Genomic DNA, 14,550 nt, shown 5'->3' with positions numbered 1-14,550 from the left:
AAAGCAGAAAAGAAAGCTGCTTTTTTCTTTTTAACACAGATAACTCCACATTGTATAAGAGTAAAGAAATTGCTAACATATTGATATTCCTTCAGCCACTGAGCAGGAGGGAGGCTAAAATCTCTAGTGGGTGATGATGGTGGTAAGGTAGAACCAGCAAGTGCTTAACTGTACCAGCTATAACTAAGAAAAAAAAGGAAAATTTCACCCATTTTTGGCTGTTAAAGCATCTCCCTCTAAAAGACATTGCCCACAATTAAGAACCCTAAAATTCACTGCTTAAAGTGATCTGAACAAATATAATGAACTTCTTCTTAGGATGGAGGGAAAACCAAAGCTGCCAAAGGCCAAATTTGAGATGACCTCCACGTGCTTTTTTACTCCCCAGTCTGTATAACCAGTGATGCGTTTGTGCAGATTCCTCATTCTCAGCTCTCACCTTCTGCTTCCATCTTCTGCTGGGAATGAACAAGCTACGAAACACTTTCATCATAGCTCGCTGATTCCTCTTCCTTGGAGGAATCAACATCTTTTCCTCTGCTTGATTATCCTTCCCAAAGCCAGTTAAAACACTGTCAACTCATCCTCAAGACCCTGTATCCTAAAGATCCCTTGAAGATCTGGGACCTTGCACAAGCATTCAAAAAGCTCATAAGGAGGTGAAAGACTCAAAATGCATTTTGGTGTTCGAAGTGCATCACAGGAACACTTTGCTATCAAATCTCACGTACAGCACTTCAATCTACAGTGCAACAGGCTGAGTCTGTCAGCCTGGTCAGTGATAAATCTAGGGAGAGAATTTTGTTTCATGGACAGCCCTAGTATGAGCTCTACAGACACACACCCAGAGCTCGCCAGAAAGTATCCGTATGTTGGGAAAAGCCGGACAGCTCATGGTAACTGACCACATCTGAAAGACAATCGTGTGTGCATGTAGGAAGGGGGATGGGGTCAATGCACACAGGGCTGACAGAGAAAACTGGAGAAAGCAGTATGAAATTACTTATAGAATCATAGGAACATTTGGGTCAGAGGGGAGCTCAGGGGGTTTCTAGTCCACCCTCCTGCTCAAAGCTGGCTGAGCTGCAGGGCTGGACCATGTTATTCACGGCTTAATACAGCCTTCTCTTGAAAACCTCCAAAATAGAGACAGAACAATCTCTCTGGGCAACCTAGTCCATTCTCTGACTAAGATCTGAACTGGGACCTTAGGAGCTAAGGTCCTAAGGGTGAGATTTTTTTTCCTTACTTCTTGACAGAACTTGTCCCATTTCAAGTTATGCCTGTTGTATGTTTCACCCTCCCACCAAGCACCCCCTGAGAACAGCCTTGCTTCACCTCATTCCGTAGCTTCTCCAAGTTCAGCTACGTGCTTTAGCATCTTTGATTGCAAAAGTAGACTGGATTATCCACAAGATGAGCAATGTCTGTGTTTCCAGTGAGATGCAGCAGAGGTACAAGTGAACTGACCTTCAAAGAGGCTCTGCTTGATTACAGGAATAGTTAAGAGTTGTTATAGTGTAATTTAGGAATCAACAGTCACCCTTGCAAAACAAGAGGCTTACTTTTCATTACTTGCAGTATTAGTATTTTAAATAAGAATGTCCAGACAGGAAACCTTTAGCACCTCAGATCAAGGGATAAACAATCAACCTTATTAAACCAACAAACCAAGTTTATTTATAGAAGTCTGTACAATTGTGATGAACTATGCTAGGACACCAGTGAAACAAAGCAAACAAATCTCTCCCTCTCTAACAAGTGGGAGGTGTAGTCACTCACCTTTACATGCACTTAAAGGAAAAAAGATACAGCTTTCATACACAGTTCTGTAACTATTCAAGAGTAATTTCTTGATGTATTATTCTTGATATAAGAGGTTTGCATGGTAATTTACTGTTACCTCTCTTAAAACCAGTATCTCAGCATAATCCAGAGATTTTGAGAGGGTAAGTGGCAGTTTCATAGCTGCAGATAACCAAGATTAATTATCATTCAGGTCTGCTCTGGTTATCTCCACTAAAAATTACTTGTAACACCATACGGGTCTCATTGACATTTTGGCTGTAGTACAGCCTATTCTTGTGTTACCAAGTGTAGAAGTTACCTAAAACCAATACATCAAGGGCAAGAATATTAAAAACATGGATTTGGGGCTAACTTTACCTTTTGAGACCCCTTGTCACTGCGCCTCAGAGCTCTGAGGCATTTCTGTGGTAAAAGCAATTCCTGATTTGGCATTATCTCTGCACAGCATTGGAGAGTGATTGTTTGGAAAACTGGCTATTGCAAAATGAGTTTAGATTTTTTTTATTACAAATCTGTAACATCATTGAAGCTGTTGGAAAAAAAAACAACACCAAAATCATAATCAAATGCATATGTACACAGTGAATCATGATGTTTCCTATGAAGTTGGTATGGCAGATTCCATAAATTCACTCTTAAAAAGTTAAAAGTACATATACCTGAGCCTACTACAACTCCAGAGAAGCTGCTAAAATAGGCCACCAAATAAAACAGTCTATGCTTACATATTTACAGAATAACCCACATGTGTCCTAGAAACATGGACTATTCAGTAAATAAGCACTGGAGGACTTCGGATTATTTGTTTACACGGTAGGTAAGAGCTGCTTCATAGGTTTTCTTTTTATACACAGTTCATAGTATCAATCTGCACACAATTACATGTTTCTTTAAAGCTACTGTTAAAAAAAAAACAAAACTGGAAGAGAAAGTTAAATAAGAACTAGATTAAAGTTTCATTAAGAATCCAACAAGAAAGTATCAAACACAGGTTTAAACATAACCAGTGAATGATTTCAGAAAAACAGTAATGCTCTGACACAAGAAGAGCATCAGCATTTTCCCTCTTCAGGGTCCCCCAGAAACATTCCTATCCAGTTCAGTGCTTAAGTTATTAGATACGTACTGGCCTGAGTAGGAACAAACACGTGCTTGCACGCTTACCTGAACGAGGGCCTCTAACCTTTTAGACTTCTAATTCTCTTTTAATTTAGTTCTTAGCCCCATATATTCAGTTGCATCTTGTTTGGAAAAGTTCTTTGTTAAATGTCACTTATATTTACACTTTGATTTTCTAAATTTTTTTTTTACACCTGAGTGATAATTTAGCTGTCACTTTGTGCCCAGTCAAATATTCCATAAAGCCATACAATTCCTGTGCTAGTACTGCACTCTTGTACCAGTTTACATATGAAAACCGAGCATCAGCTACCTCTCATACATTACCCACTGACCTTTCTATTATGTCCTTACTGTGTCCTTCCCTTTCACACAAAGTGATTTTGTTTGTTCATTTGTTTATAGAAGCCCTGTTTCAATGGTTCACAAAGCAAGAAACAAAGTGAGCTGAAGCTCAGTGAAGACATGATGACTTACAAATGCATTATACTGGAGGCTTGGAGAAGGAATTAAAGCCCAATCAATGAGCACCCCAGGGCCATCCCAGAAAAAGCTACTCCACTCAGTTACAGCTGGAGACTCCAAATGTGCTATAGATGACAAGTCCCACATCAAGAGCTGCGTGCCTCTCTCTCATCAGTTACGTGCAATTAAGAAAGGGAACGTGAAGTTAAACAGCTATTATCAGCCAAGCCGTTTTAGTAAGAAGAATCACATTTAATGAGTTTCTTTCTTGCAATTTCAGATGCTCAAGTACAGCTGGTAGAAATTCAGAACAGCCGTAAAGAACTGTGACAGACGGATACAAATAGTACTGCAGCTTAAAAATGATAAAAAACACCTGAAAAAAAGTCACACGACCCTCCCAAAAAAATTTACACTTTGAACCTAAGCCAGTTTTTGAAGATTCCCTTCTCCAAAGCTAGGATGAAGGAGGAAGAAGAAGAGGAAGAAAGTGCAGATGACCTTCCAGCCACAAAGGTCTTGCGCCAATGTTTATTCATCGTGCCTGTGGTGGTATCTGGGGGAAGATCACCAAGTGCCGACTCTGCAACCACCAAGACATTCCTATGGAAATCCAGACCTCAGGCTAATACTGAACACAGAGTGGACCAACGAGCTGCATCAACAAAATAAAAACAAAACTCAAACTAAAAGAGATGGGGAGACCCCAAATAGCACAGATCCACATTTGTGAGGGGGGCAGGAGGAAAGGGCAAGAAGGGAGGTCTATACAGTAAATAGTTGAATGGTTTATGTTACAGATGACTGGCAGTTTTAAAGAGTCTCTTCCCAGCTCCATTGCTGCTCCAACCCAGAAGGAAGAACTGAAAAGTGAGGAAGAAAAGGTAGGACATCGTCATGGAGCATGCAGGATCAGAAGCAGCAGAGTGGGCATGCTCAAATAAGCCCCCGCCTCTTTTTGTAGTCCTCCAAGTTCAATGATCGCCGAGGGGCACCATCTTTTGCCGGTGGAGCCTTGGAGGTGATGGCCAATGCTTTAGATTCTGCTGGGGATAAGAAAAGAATGAGGATCGAAATACATGTAAACTACAGGCTTTTACTTGTTGCTTTTGCTAACAACTTCACCACAAAATCACTTATAAATCAGGTTAGACCTTCAGTTAATACAGGCAGTATCTGATAGCTTATCTTCATAGGTAAAGCATGTGCAATTTTGACTCTGCTAATCCAGCAGCTTTCTGCTGATAAGTATAATTTAATTTCTTAAGAAAACTACTCTATAGCACACTGAAATCACAATACAAACAGAGCCTTCGGGGCCTTTCTGGGATCTTTGATATATCCTTATCCCATGAGAATAGCAAGCACAAAGATAGATAATAAGCAGAGAGAAGCAGAACTTCCTATCCATGTCTACAATGGGCATTTTAACCAAACCCCAGGCTTTTCTGCTAAGAAAGAAAACTGCACAAACCAAAATGCCAAAATGGGGTTCTGAGGAAAAAAACATTTTTAAACCTCTAGCTAGACTGTGTGTCTCTCATCCTTCTCTTTTCAGTCCCCTTCCTGCTTTTCAGTGTCCTTTAGTGCCTAATGCCTAGCATCTGCCTGCTAACTCTCTGAAGTTCTTAACTCTCACTATCTGCTTTAGGAAGTCTCCTATGTCATTCTGTAGTCTTATGCCCAGAGTTCCAATCCTGACCTAGTTTGGAAAGACAACCTCTCCTTCTTTCCCTTCTTGATAGGGCTTTAAGTCTTTGTGCATTCTTACAGTACTTTCTAACCTATCCTCCTTCACAGCTCTAATCCTTCTAGTAATGTGAGAAGGAATAAGCCTAATGAGTCAAATTGCACTGATACACTCCCAGGCTCTCCCTCCACTGGAAAACAGATCAACAGGATGAGGGGAAACAGTCTCAAGCTGCACTAGGGGAAGTTTAGCTTGAATATTAGGAAAAATTTCTCCACTGAAAGGGTTGTCAAGCATTGGAAGAGGTCACCCAGGGAAGTGGTTGAGTCACCACCCCTGGAGGTACTTAAAAGACAAGTAGATGTGGTGCTTAGGGACATGGTTTAGTGGTGGACTTCGCAGTGTTAGGTTAATAGCTGGACTCTATGATCTCAGGGGTCTTTTCCAACCTAAATGATTCTACTGACACTAAACTGTTTTTGCCACACATCCCAGACTCTCAAAGTCAAGATCACAAAGAGAAAGGGTCAGCAAGTTTGTGCCAATAAACATACCTTCACTCTCTGCCCAGCATTTTGGTTCCCCCAAAATTTTACTTCAGTACTATCTGCAATACCAATGCTAGGGAACAGAATCCACATACCATGTACACAGATTATGGAACAGGACATCAGAAACCCATTTCTGAGGACAGATATGCTTCGATTAGACAAATTAACAAAGCAAGTATCAAGGTAGGTATCAATGCTTATTAAACACAATACTCTTGTCTGCTCCCCAGAGATTATGTAAGTCTGTAGATACACACTGTAGACTGGAAGAATACATCAGAAAACACTCATTACATTTCTCCCTAGGCATTTAGAACAAGGATATGTGGATCTACAAGCTTTCACTGACACACAATACAATTGTTCTTGTTTTCTCAATGGATGTCACTAGCACACATCCACTCCTCAGTTCAAGATACTCATCAAGACAACAAACATGGAGTCTTTGCTCCCATTTTCAAAAGCCACCAAGGATTTTGAAAGAACTATTGTGGAAGAAGTGAGCTCTACCATTATGAGCTGGACAATCACACTCCAAATTCAGCAGGAACACCCACCTGAACTGGGAACCTGAAGATCAATCTTTACATCAAAGTCATGCACTTTGAAAAGATCTTCTGAGAGGTCACTGGCTGATTTGGAGTTCACATCTTTATCCTTCCCTTGACCCTGAAATAAAAACTACAGATAAGTCTCCAGTCCTTATCTGACCAGAGAAACAGAGATTAAAAAAGCTTTTTCCCCACTTCTGTCACAAACACACTTAAACACACTTAGTTTAGCTTTCATATTGCTAGAGAAATACGATTTTCTTTCCCCAAGAAAGAAAAAGCTGCTTCTTTTCTATGATAATGATCTGTGGGATACCTATTTCTAGCACTGAAGCATGCACATCTACTATTAGTCATAGGCTTCTAGAGAAAAATGATGATGGGGGAGAAATGTAACAGAGACAAAAATGGAAACTTGCCTTACTCATGTCCTTTGGAGCATCTGGCAATACACCAGACCCATATTTTGCATTAAGCTGGGCAAGAATGGCAGCTTGGACAGCAGGATCTCTGGACTGCAGATGGGAAAAAAAGAAAACAAAAAATGAGAAAGAAAGAAAGAAAGAAGGAAAAAAAAATCACTGTATTTAAATCCACAAAAACTAGACTGTCATTTTGTTAAAACAGGTCTCATTATCTATGAATCTAGAACCATAAGAGGCTGTGGATCAGTTAGCCCCATCTTCAGGATCTGAGACACAACTGAAATCAACCTGATATGTGTGTAATGTAACAAACTAAAAACTATTCTTCAGAAAATCTTTCTATGATAAATTGAGAAATACTTCTCTTGTTGAGATGGTTTGCTGCCATGCCCCCTATTAACACTACCACTAGGTGTATTTGCATTCAGCTTACAGTTCTGGCTACTGGAGAAATCTTCAGAAAACTATTTTCTTTACATAACAATTGTCTACCATAATGAAATTACTCAGTTATGATTCTTTTCTAATAAAGAATTGTTTCAGAAATGATTATTGAATTCAAACCCTGCAGTAAGATTCCTTTTCTATTCCCTTGCCAATTTATGGAGACAGATGAGAACCAACCTTACCAGTTCTTCTTTAAGTACTGATATCAGAACCATATACTATTCCAGAATAAGCCTCAACAGAGTCAGATTATGTAGAAGTACAAGCTGACCACCTTGCTATCCATCATTTATATAGCTAGAGACTGCAGTAGCAGGTTTTGCAACAGTGTTATGGGGGAAGTTTGTGTTGAACTACTTTATCCATCACAGGCCCAAAATGTCTGGTATCCTCTCATTTCACAGATCTTTCAGGAAAGTTTCAACTAACTAGAAGTGAAACTCATATCTGAAGCAAGCTGTCTCTCCAGAGCTAACCAATCTGCATAATTCTGCATAGAAGAACTCACTAGACAAAAGTCTAAGCCACAGCTGCTTCCCCGTGTACATACCCACATCACCCATGTCCTTCTCACTTTGCATTAAAAAATAGTACTTTTTCCTTCTTTTGGGATAGTGAAACCAGGATCTCACTCAACTGTATCTCACCCTGGCATCTGGAGCATTAACAGCATACAGCACAGCTGGAAATGAATACAAACATTTTCATGCCTGCTCTCTGAGTTACAATGGTTTCTGTTTCTCTGCAAATTGTCTCAATTGCACTGAAGTATTGCACTCACGTTAGACACTATCGTGGGCTTGCATTGTCGCCTAGTAAAGGGGTCCATTTGCTGATTTTTCATGTTATGACTTTCAGCCTGAAGGAGAAAAAGCACATGGTTTTGCAGTTAGCTATATGCACCCTTGTAAACCATCCCACAGCACCCTGCCCATGCAAGCATTCATCAGCTACCTATAATATCAAGATCAGAGGAAAACCAGCAACAGCATTAGACTGGAAAGATTTTAACACACTTATTGTCCTATGCTTCACAGGGAAAAACTGTCCTTGTTGAATATAACACACCAAATAGGTGCACAACTCCCAGGATTTGCTAAACAAGCTTATTTTTTCCTGATTAGAAGTGTCACTGCAGAAAACTGAATATTTCCTTTACTTTTATTCTCTGAAGCCTCCTTTCTGATTTCTTTCCCAGATAAAATGCACTATGTCATTATTACAGTCAGTAATCTGCTGATAATTGAGCTGATCAAAAGGAGAAAGCAATCTGCTTTAAAATCATGTCATTTGCCTATATGAAAGAGTTTACAGATCATTAGAAAAATTAGTAACTTCACCATGCAATTACCCCCCCTTTGCATCATTTCATCTCTACTTGTACAGAAGTATTAATTCAGCACTATTTACCACAAGAGCCTTCTCAGACTCAACGATATTCCACTCTCTATTTCTCTGGTTGATGTAACTGCAAAAAGAGAAAAAAAAAGAAGGTGAGGGAAAGAAAAATAAAGTGGTTGTCATTTATCAATCCCTACACAACAAAATGCCTGACAGCACTCTTGCAGCTTCATCCTGATCACAGATTACTCTTATTGCAACACAACTGCTATCTGGGGTATGTGGAAGAGGATTTATATCTTTAACAGTTTTAACTGAATGATAGAGACAAGCAAACACTAACAGAGCCATCATGATACACATTTCATGAATATATTGTACAAGAAAGAAGAGACGAAATCTGACCATTAATTCACTACTGCATTAGTTTCTCTTCCCTGTGCATTTTGGTTGATATAATTTAAGAAAGGAAGCTTGCAATATCTGCTTCCTACCTGATTGCTGAAATGTTTTTTGTTCGTTGACGATCCAGGGCCTCTGCTCTCTCTTCAAGTTCGTTAAGCTGATCTTGAATCTGTTTGGCTTTATCTTGGTCCCCCAAGTCCTCAGCCATAGCCTTCAATCAAATAGTAACTCATTAGGCACTACTCCTTACCTCAGAGCTAGTCAGAGAAACAAGGGATAGACCCATGAATCAGGCAGCTAACCCTATTCCAGCCGTAAATGCTCTAACCTGCATGGTAAGAATAAAACAAAGAGCTAAACTCTCCTTACAGCTACAGGCAAAACAGGACTTCTTACTCTGAAGAACTCTGAAAACCTTTGAAACCCCTTAAACAAAGGAAGGCACACAAACACTAATCCCAGCATGAGGAGGGCAAGTCAGCTGGATGATTTAACATCACTATTTACCAGCTCAGGAAAAGAATTATCATTTCTGCAACTCTGAGTTGCCCCTTTCAGGGAGCAGGAGCACCTACTACACCACCACACCACCAACATTAGTTTATTATGCCACCTGGTGACAACAAGCAGCAACTGCACCCTTCTGCAGTGGAAAACTATTTACATATTCGTGCACAGTAAAATGATGACCAAACAATATGGTTACACCAGAAAATGTAAAACTGAAGATTAAGACAAACTCTTTGTTTTTTACTGTATATTAAGCACGACTTGCTTGTAAAAGGACTGCACAAATAAAACCAACATGTGTTATGCCTGTCTTCCGAGGTACTGAAGACTGTTTTCTCAACTTCTCAGCTTTGGCTTCCCAGGACTATTAGGTCTATTTGTAACAGGAGGTCTACGTGTAAAACAGTTGAGTGGCAAGTAAATCTTTTGGCAATGTATTCTTATCAATATAAAGCAACAATTCGGTCACCCCTGAGTAAAATACAATTTAACATGACTTTTTTTCCCCTATTTTAAAAAGTATAGGAAAGGAACTTCCAAATTGGGTACTCTGGGGGAAAAAGAATAAAAAGGAAGAAGTTTCTAAAGCAGCTTAAGACCTTCTTGTTTAAAGGACACAAAAAGGGCCAGCTATAATTGTTGGCAATTGCCCTTAGGAAAAAAAAAATGCAACAGCTTTAACTGGGTTCTAAGTGTTCTGAACTCAGCAATGAACCTTGAGATCCACCTTTTAGCTGCAGAGTTAAAGTCAAGCTTACTGCTGACTACTGCCAAAATCCAGATGAGCTCTTCATGAGTTCTTCAAAATCAAAGACTGCATTAAGCTTGCAGGCATCATCTCATCTCTCACCTTCTCCTTTAACAGCTGAGTTTTCTTCATTGCATAATTTGGAGGTGCTTTTCTGAACCTTTCCTTCTCTTTCACAATCTGTAAGATGCAGAGAAAACAAGAAGATGCAAATATGAAATGTCTATTTCAGTACTTGGACACTAGAAGCAGTTAATCAATATCACTTTAGAAGTGCACTTACTGCCACAGAATTTTTACTCATGCTCTCTCTGCTGCATTTTTCAATCTGTGACTTGGTAATGAGTTACAGCCCCATTACCCCTACTTACAGCCTACAAAAATCTTTTACTGGTCAGTATTAAGGAAGTAGTAAACTGCAGAAACTGTGATACATGCATGTTAGCTGTCAGCTTTCCAGAACTTGAGAACTAAGTTGCCATACTCAGGTTAGGAGTTCAGAGCTCTGCAACAGAAGTTCAAGAGAAGGTAACGGCACAAAAGATGAAGCAAAAACAGGAGTGAGCACCAAACAACAGCTGGATCACCAAGCCACTCTATTCAGTCATGCAACTTCATTTTGAGCCTTTTATCTTCTTCTTAACGAGCAAACACTATGATCATTTTGGTTTGTAACAGGTAGTGCTCTACTCCATGAGTTCCTGTCACCTTTAAGCACTGCCACAGCCTCACTACAACACACTCTTTACCTCCTCAATGTCCTGGTCATTAAACTTGTAGTTGAGAGCTTCTTTGATGGACACTTCCTTCTTGTTTATCTCATCTAATGTGGGTAGCTGCATCCCAGCAGAGAACATCTAAACACAAGAGACAAAGAGGTTACTTTCCACTAAGTATTCTTGGCAGAAGGCTGCTGAGAAGCAACTGAAGTCTGGCAAACTTACCGCTTCTTTCCACTTCATAAACTCACTTTCAGTAAATTCCTGATTTGAGACAAACTCCAAACGAAACACACGTGAATCACTGCCATGCCTGCAACAAGAAAGTAACAACATCCCTCTCTGATGGTGCAGGGCTGTGATCTTCGATCTAAAGGTGTAAACTGATTCAAGAAGCCCAAAACCAGATGCTTAGGCTACTCTTGTGGCTCACATGCTATCTACTCCTGACTTCAGTCAGGTCAGCAACAGGTCAGGAGCATAGATCAGCTATTTGTAGTAATTCAAAGGAATACAGACATTGAATCTGCAGGAAACAGTTGTGGAGTTGTGGCAGTAAAACCCTCAGGAAGAAACAAACACATCTCTCTCACACCTAAACCTTATATTTGGTGATCTATGGAATGATCTTCAGAAACACAAAGCTCCTTCATGTTTGGACCAGTAGAAGTAACCTTTAAGCAGTACTGAATTACATAATGCTGGAGCCAGCCCTTATCTAATTTTTCATTTGTTTGCCAAGCAAAAGCCAGAAATCACTTAACATTTTCTGTGGAGCACTACCTTTGGCACTACCACCTAACTACCACTACCAATACTAAAACTAAATTTCACTCAAAGCATGGAGCTCTCTCCCAACATAGTCCAAGAAGTTACTGAATGTCATAACACTGAATTTAGACAAGACATTCTCCACATGCCTTCCTGTTTCTCCCCAATGGTTAATGTCTTTTTGTCTTACAGGATGTTTTGTATTGTAACTGCTGACCTTCACCTCATGTTTCTTATAAGGATGTGAGAGACTGAACTGAAATCAGACTCCAATGCCCACTGTCTCAAAGACTGGTAAGAGAAGCTGAGATGGAGTCCAGAAATTCCACTGTCTGAGAGATAGGTGGGAGGAGTTAAGACTCCTCTGTCCATTATCCCAAGGATTGCTTACAGACATGTGCAGTTGAAGAGCCGGCTGCAAGACCAGCAAAACTGGATGCATGTGATCCACCAGGAATGTGCAGTACATTAAGAACAGAGGTACTCCCCCAACACATAAAGGGGGAAAAAGGTAATCACTGTGGTCCTCACACACCTCTGATGATGAATACGGACCCCTGTGGTCACCCACCACCAGTGACAACTACTGACTCTGGATGACACCCACACCACTGAAGATGACTACAGATCTCTGGGACTCCACTGGATACACAGTGGTGACTACCCCTCTCTGAATTATTGCTCAATTTCCATCCTTTTTCCCCAATCTGTCCTATCTCTATCTTTCTAATAATAATAATCATCATCTTTTTGCATCTTTTTATAATAAACCAACTGTGAATTATGGTACTTGACCTCACTTGCATCTTAATTTCACTCTGGGGATCACAAATAGAACATTTCCGGCACTAGGTCTAACACTTTATCCAATCAGACCCTGACAAATGGCCATAAAAACAACTGAGAAATCCAACGCTACCTTCAACTTCTTCCCTCCAAAGTATATTTTATGTTGTAGCACATATACCAGACCCATTGTGTATGCCTTTAAGTGATACATATTTTCTCACATCTGATAACAGCACCAGAGAAAAAGATACGAGTTATTGTGAAGCTCAAGAGGTACAAACTGCTCAGATGGCAACACAAACACAAGACCCTGCATGAGATTTTTCCTTTTTTCTCATTATTTTCATCATGCCCAAGGGGAAAAACAAACAAATCAACCAACCAACCAAACCCCAATATTCTGGCAGTAAAGGTCATGATATGGTCCAGTCTGCTTTTTAGCTCTCACCTCCAAACCACACACTACAGCACAGAGAGGACACTGAGTCATGAACTGATGAGGATTACTTTGGTATCTTACCTCAACTGTAGTCCTTTGTTTGTCCGGGTACCACCAAGCTGGTAAACCTTTGCAGTCTCTACCACACCAGTTATTTCAGCAACCTGTATTACAGAGTAAAATAAACAAGAGGGTTTTTTTGTGTCCTGGAATATATCTGGCATATTCAAGCATTTTCACTAGAGGTCAAAAACTTTAATCTAACTAACAATTCTAACTAAATCAAGGAAAGCAAGACTCTTCAGTGTACATTATCAGGTACTGAATTAGTTGCATTTGAATGCATGTATCACCTTTGAGTTGACAAATTATACCATGTGAATGCCTGATGCAGTTTTTTCATCTCTCAGTTCTGCCTTTCTGACCAAATGGTGCTCACTTTTCTACTTTTTCTATTTCCTTTTCAATTAACACAGGTTTGGGTTCGCATATGTCCCAGATGAAACACACCAGTGCTGCTCACATACTAAACACAGCCCCTCTAGGGACTTCTTATAATGCAATTTTAATTATTGCATCCTATGATTGTGCAGTTAGAGCAATGAAAACAGAAAATCAAAACTGTGTTCTCAGTCACCCTCTCTTCTGAGGCACACTGATGTAGTAAAACACTTTATAAAAGGAACTGAAAGCAGACAATAACTTGGGAACACTCCCAGAAATAAGGAGTGAATGTTACTTATCCTTACTTGGGTAAAGCAGACTCCTGAACTCTAGTTTGCAATACAAACGATGAGACAAGACAGCATGAACCAAAGCCAGAAGAACAGGCTTTGTCAGTGCTCTGTCTCTCCCACTAAAACTATCTCCTCACCTAGCTGGTCTCCTCCACCTCAGCAGCAGCAATTACATTTTCTTATTTTAAACGATCTTTTTATATTAATTATTCAAACAATCACAGGCACCAAGAGTTGCAAAGCTGCAAATATTATATTACAGTCTTATAAAAAGAACTAAATCCCTTGGAAGCAAACTCACTCGATAAACAGGTTTGCTGTTGTGATTTCCAATGCCAATTCGGACAAAACAGCCAGTGACTGTCTTGGCAAAGAAGGGCATATGACACCAGCGCTCCAGCTTGTGTCGCGATAACCGCACTCGGTTCAGCTCTTCGGGCAAGGACACTGGCTGGGACTTAGGAGGAATTTCTTCTTTCCTGATTTGGGAAAGGTGAGACAGAATAAAGAAAGTAGAGGCATAATCACCAGAAGAGGGGTCCTGAGCTCGGTGCAGCATGAGTGATAACTATATAAATTGCTAGTCAAAGGAAGGATTTATCATGCACTAGTTGACTGCAAGTATATGAATTTAGCGTTCATGAGAAAGGCTTAATGTAAAGACCCAGACTTGTTATCTCTGATACCACAAAGCATACTCATAAACCAACCCAGTTTATAGGCCAATGCTTTAAGATAAGCCAGCACACATCTCTACCCTGCTAATATGCCAGGGTTCTGCAGCTGCTCAGCTCTAGGATTAAACACATCTGTAAACTACAGTGTAAATGAGGCTCAAGGTAACAGCAGGGAACTGCAGTTGCAGGCTTATTCAGGGTCAGTCCCATTATGTAGAAGCCAAAGACTCAAAATCTGAGCAATGCAGGTGTTCCCAGAGGCAAAACCACTTTAGAGACACTGAACTGCCCCCAGACAATCCTCTGTGACAGCATGTGTCTACATGAAGTGGAACCTTTCATGAATACACACTTACA

The 14,550-nt window shown here is 40.1% G+C and overlaps 1 protein-coding gene across 1 annotated transcript in view; it reads right to left on the bottom strand.

Annotated features, from left to right (window-relative positions):
- Window positions 1-1,657: 1,657 nt before the first annotated feature.
- The window catches only part of RTF1 (RTF1 homolog, Paf1/RNA polymerase II complex component), a 34,176-nt gene continuing 21,283 nt past the window's right edge, over window positions 1,658-14,550 (bottom strand). Inside the window, exons 8-18 of the mRNA XM_031044503.2 lie at window positions 13,818-13,995; window positions 12,861-12,943; window positions 11,006-11,093; window positions 10,811-10,918; window positions 10,164-10,241; window positions 8,893-9,014; window positions 8,468-8,525; window positions 7,839-7,916; window positions 6,605-6,700; window positions 6,192-6,303; window positions 1,658-4,439 (exon numbers count right to left, since the gene is read on the bottom strand). Of these exons, the coding sequence (XP_030900363.1) occupies window positions 4,330-4,439; window positions 6,192-6,303; window positions 6,605-6,700; window positions 7,839-7,916; window positions 8,468-8,525; window positions 8,893-9,014; window positions 10,164-10,241; window positions 10,811-10,918; window positions 11,006-11,093; window positions 12,861-12,943; window positions 13,818-13,995 (1,111 nt within the window). The 3' untranslated portion in view covers window positions 1,658-4,329. The remainder of the gene's footprint in view (window positions 4,440-6,191; window positions 6,304-6,604; window positions 6,701-7,838; window positions 7,917-8,467; window positions 8,526-8,892; window positions 9,015-10,163; window positions 10,242-10,810; window positions 10,919-11,005; window positions 11,094-12,860; window positions 12,944-13,817; window positions 13,996-14,550) is intronic.

Source organism: Melopsittacus undulatus, chromosome 4 (genome assembly GCF_012275295.1).
Source record: "Melopsittacus undulatus isolate bMelUnd1 chromosome 4, bMelUnd1.mat.Z, whole genome shotgun sequence".
In the NCBI taxonomy this organism is placed as follows: Eukaryota; Metazoa; Chordata; class Aves; order Psittaciformes; family Psittaculidae; genus Melopsittacus; species Melopsittacus undulatus.
Note: the sequence above shows the minus strand (reverse complement) of the source record. Positions and strands in the feature narration are given on the sequence as shown.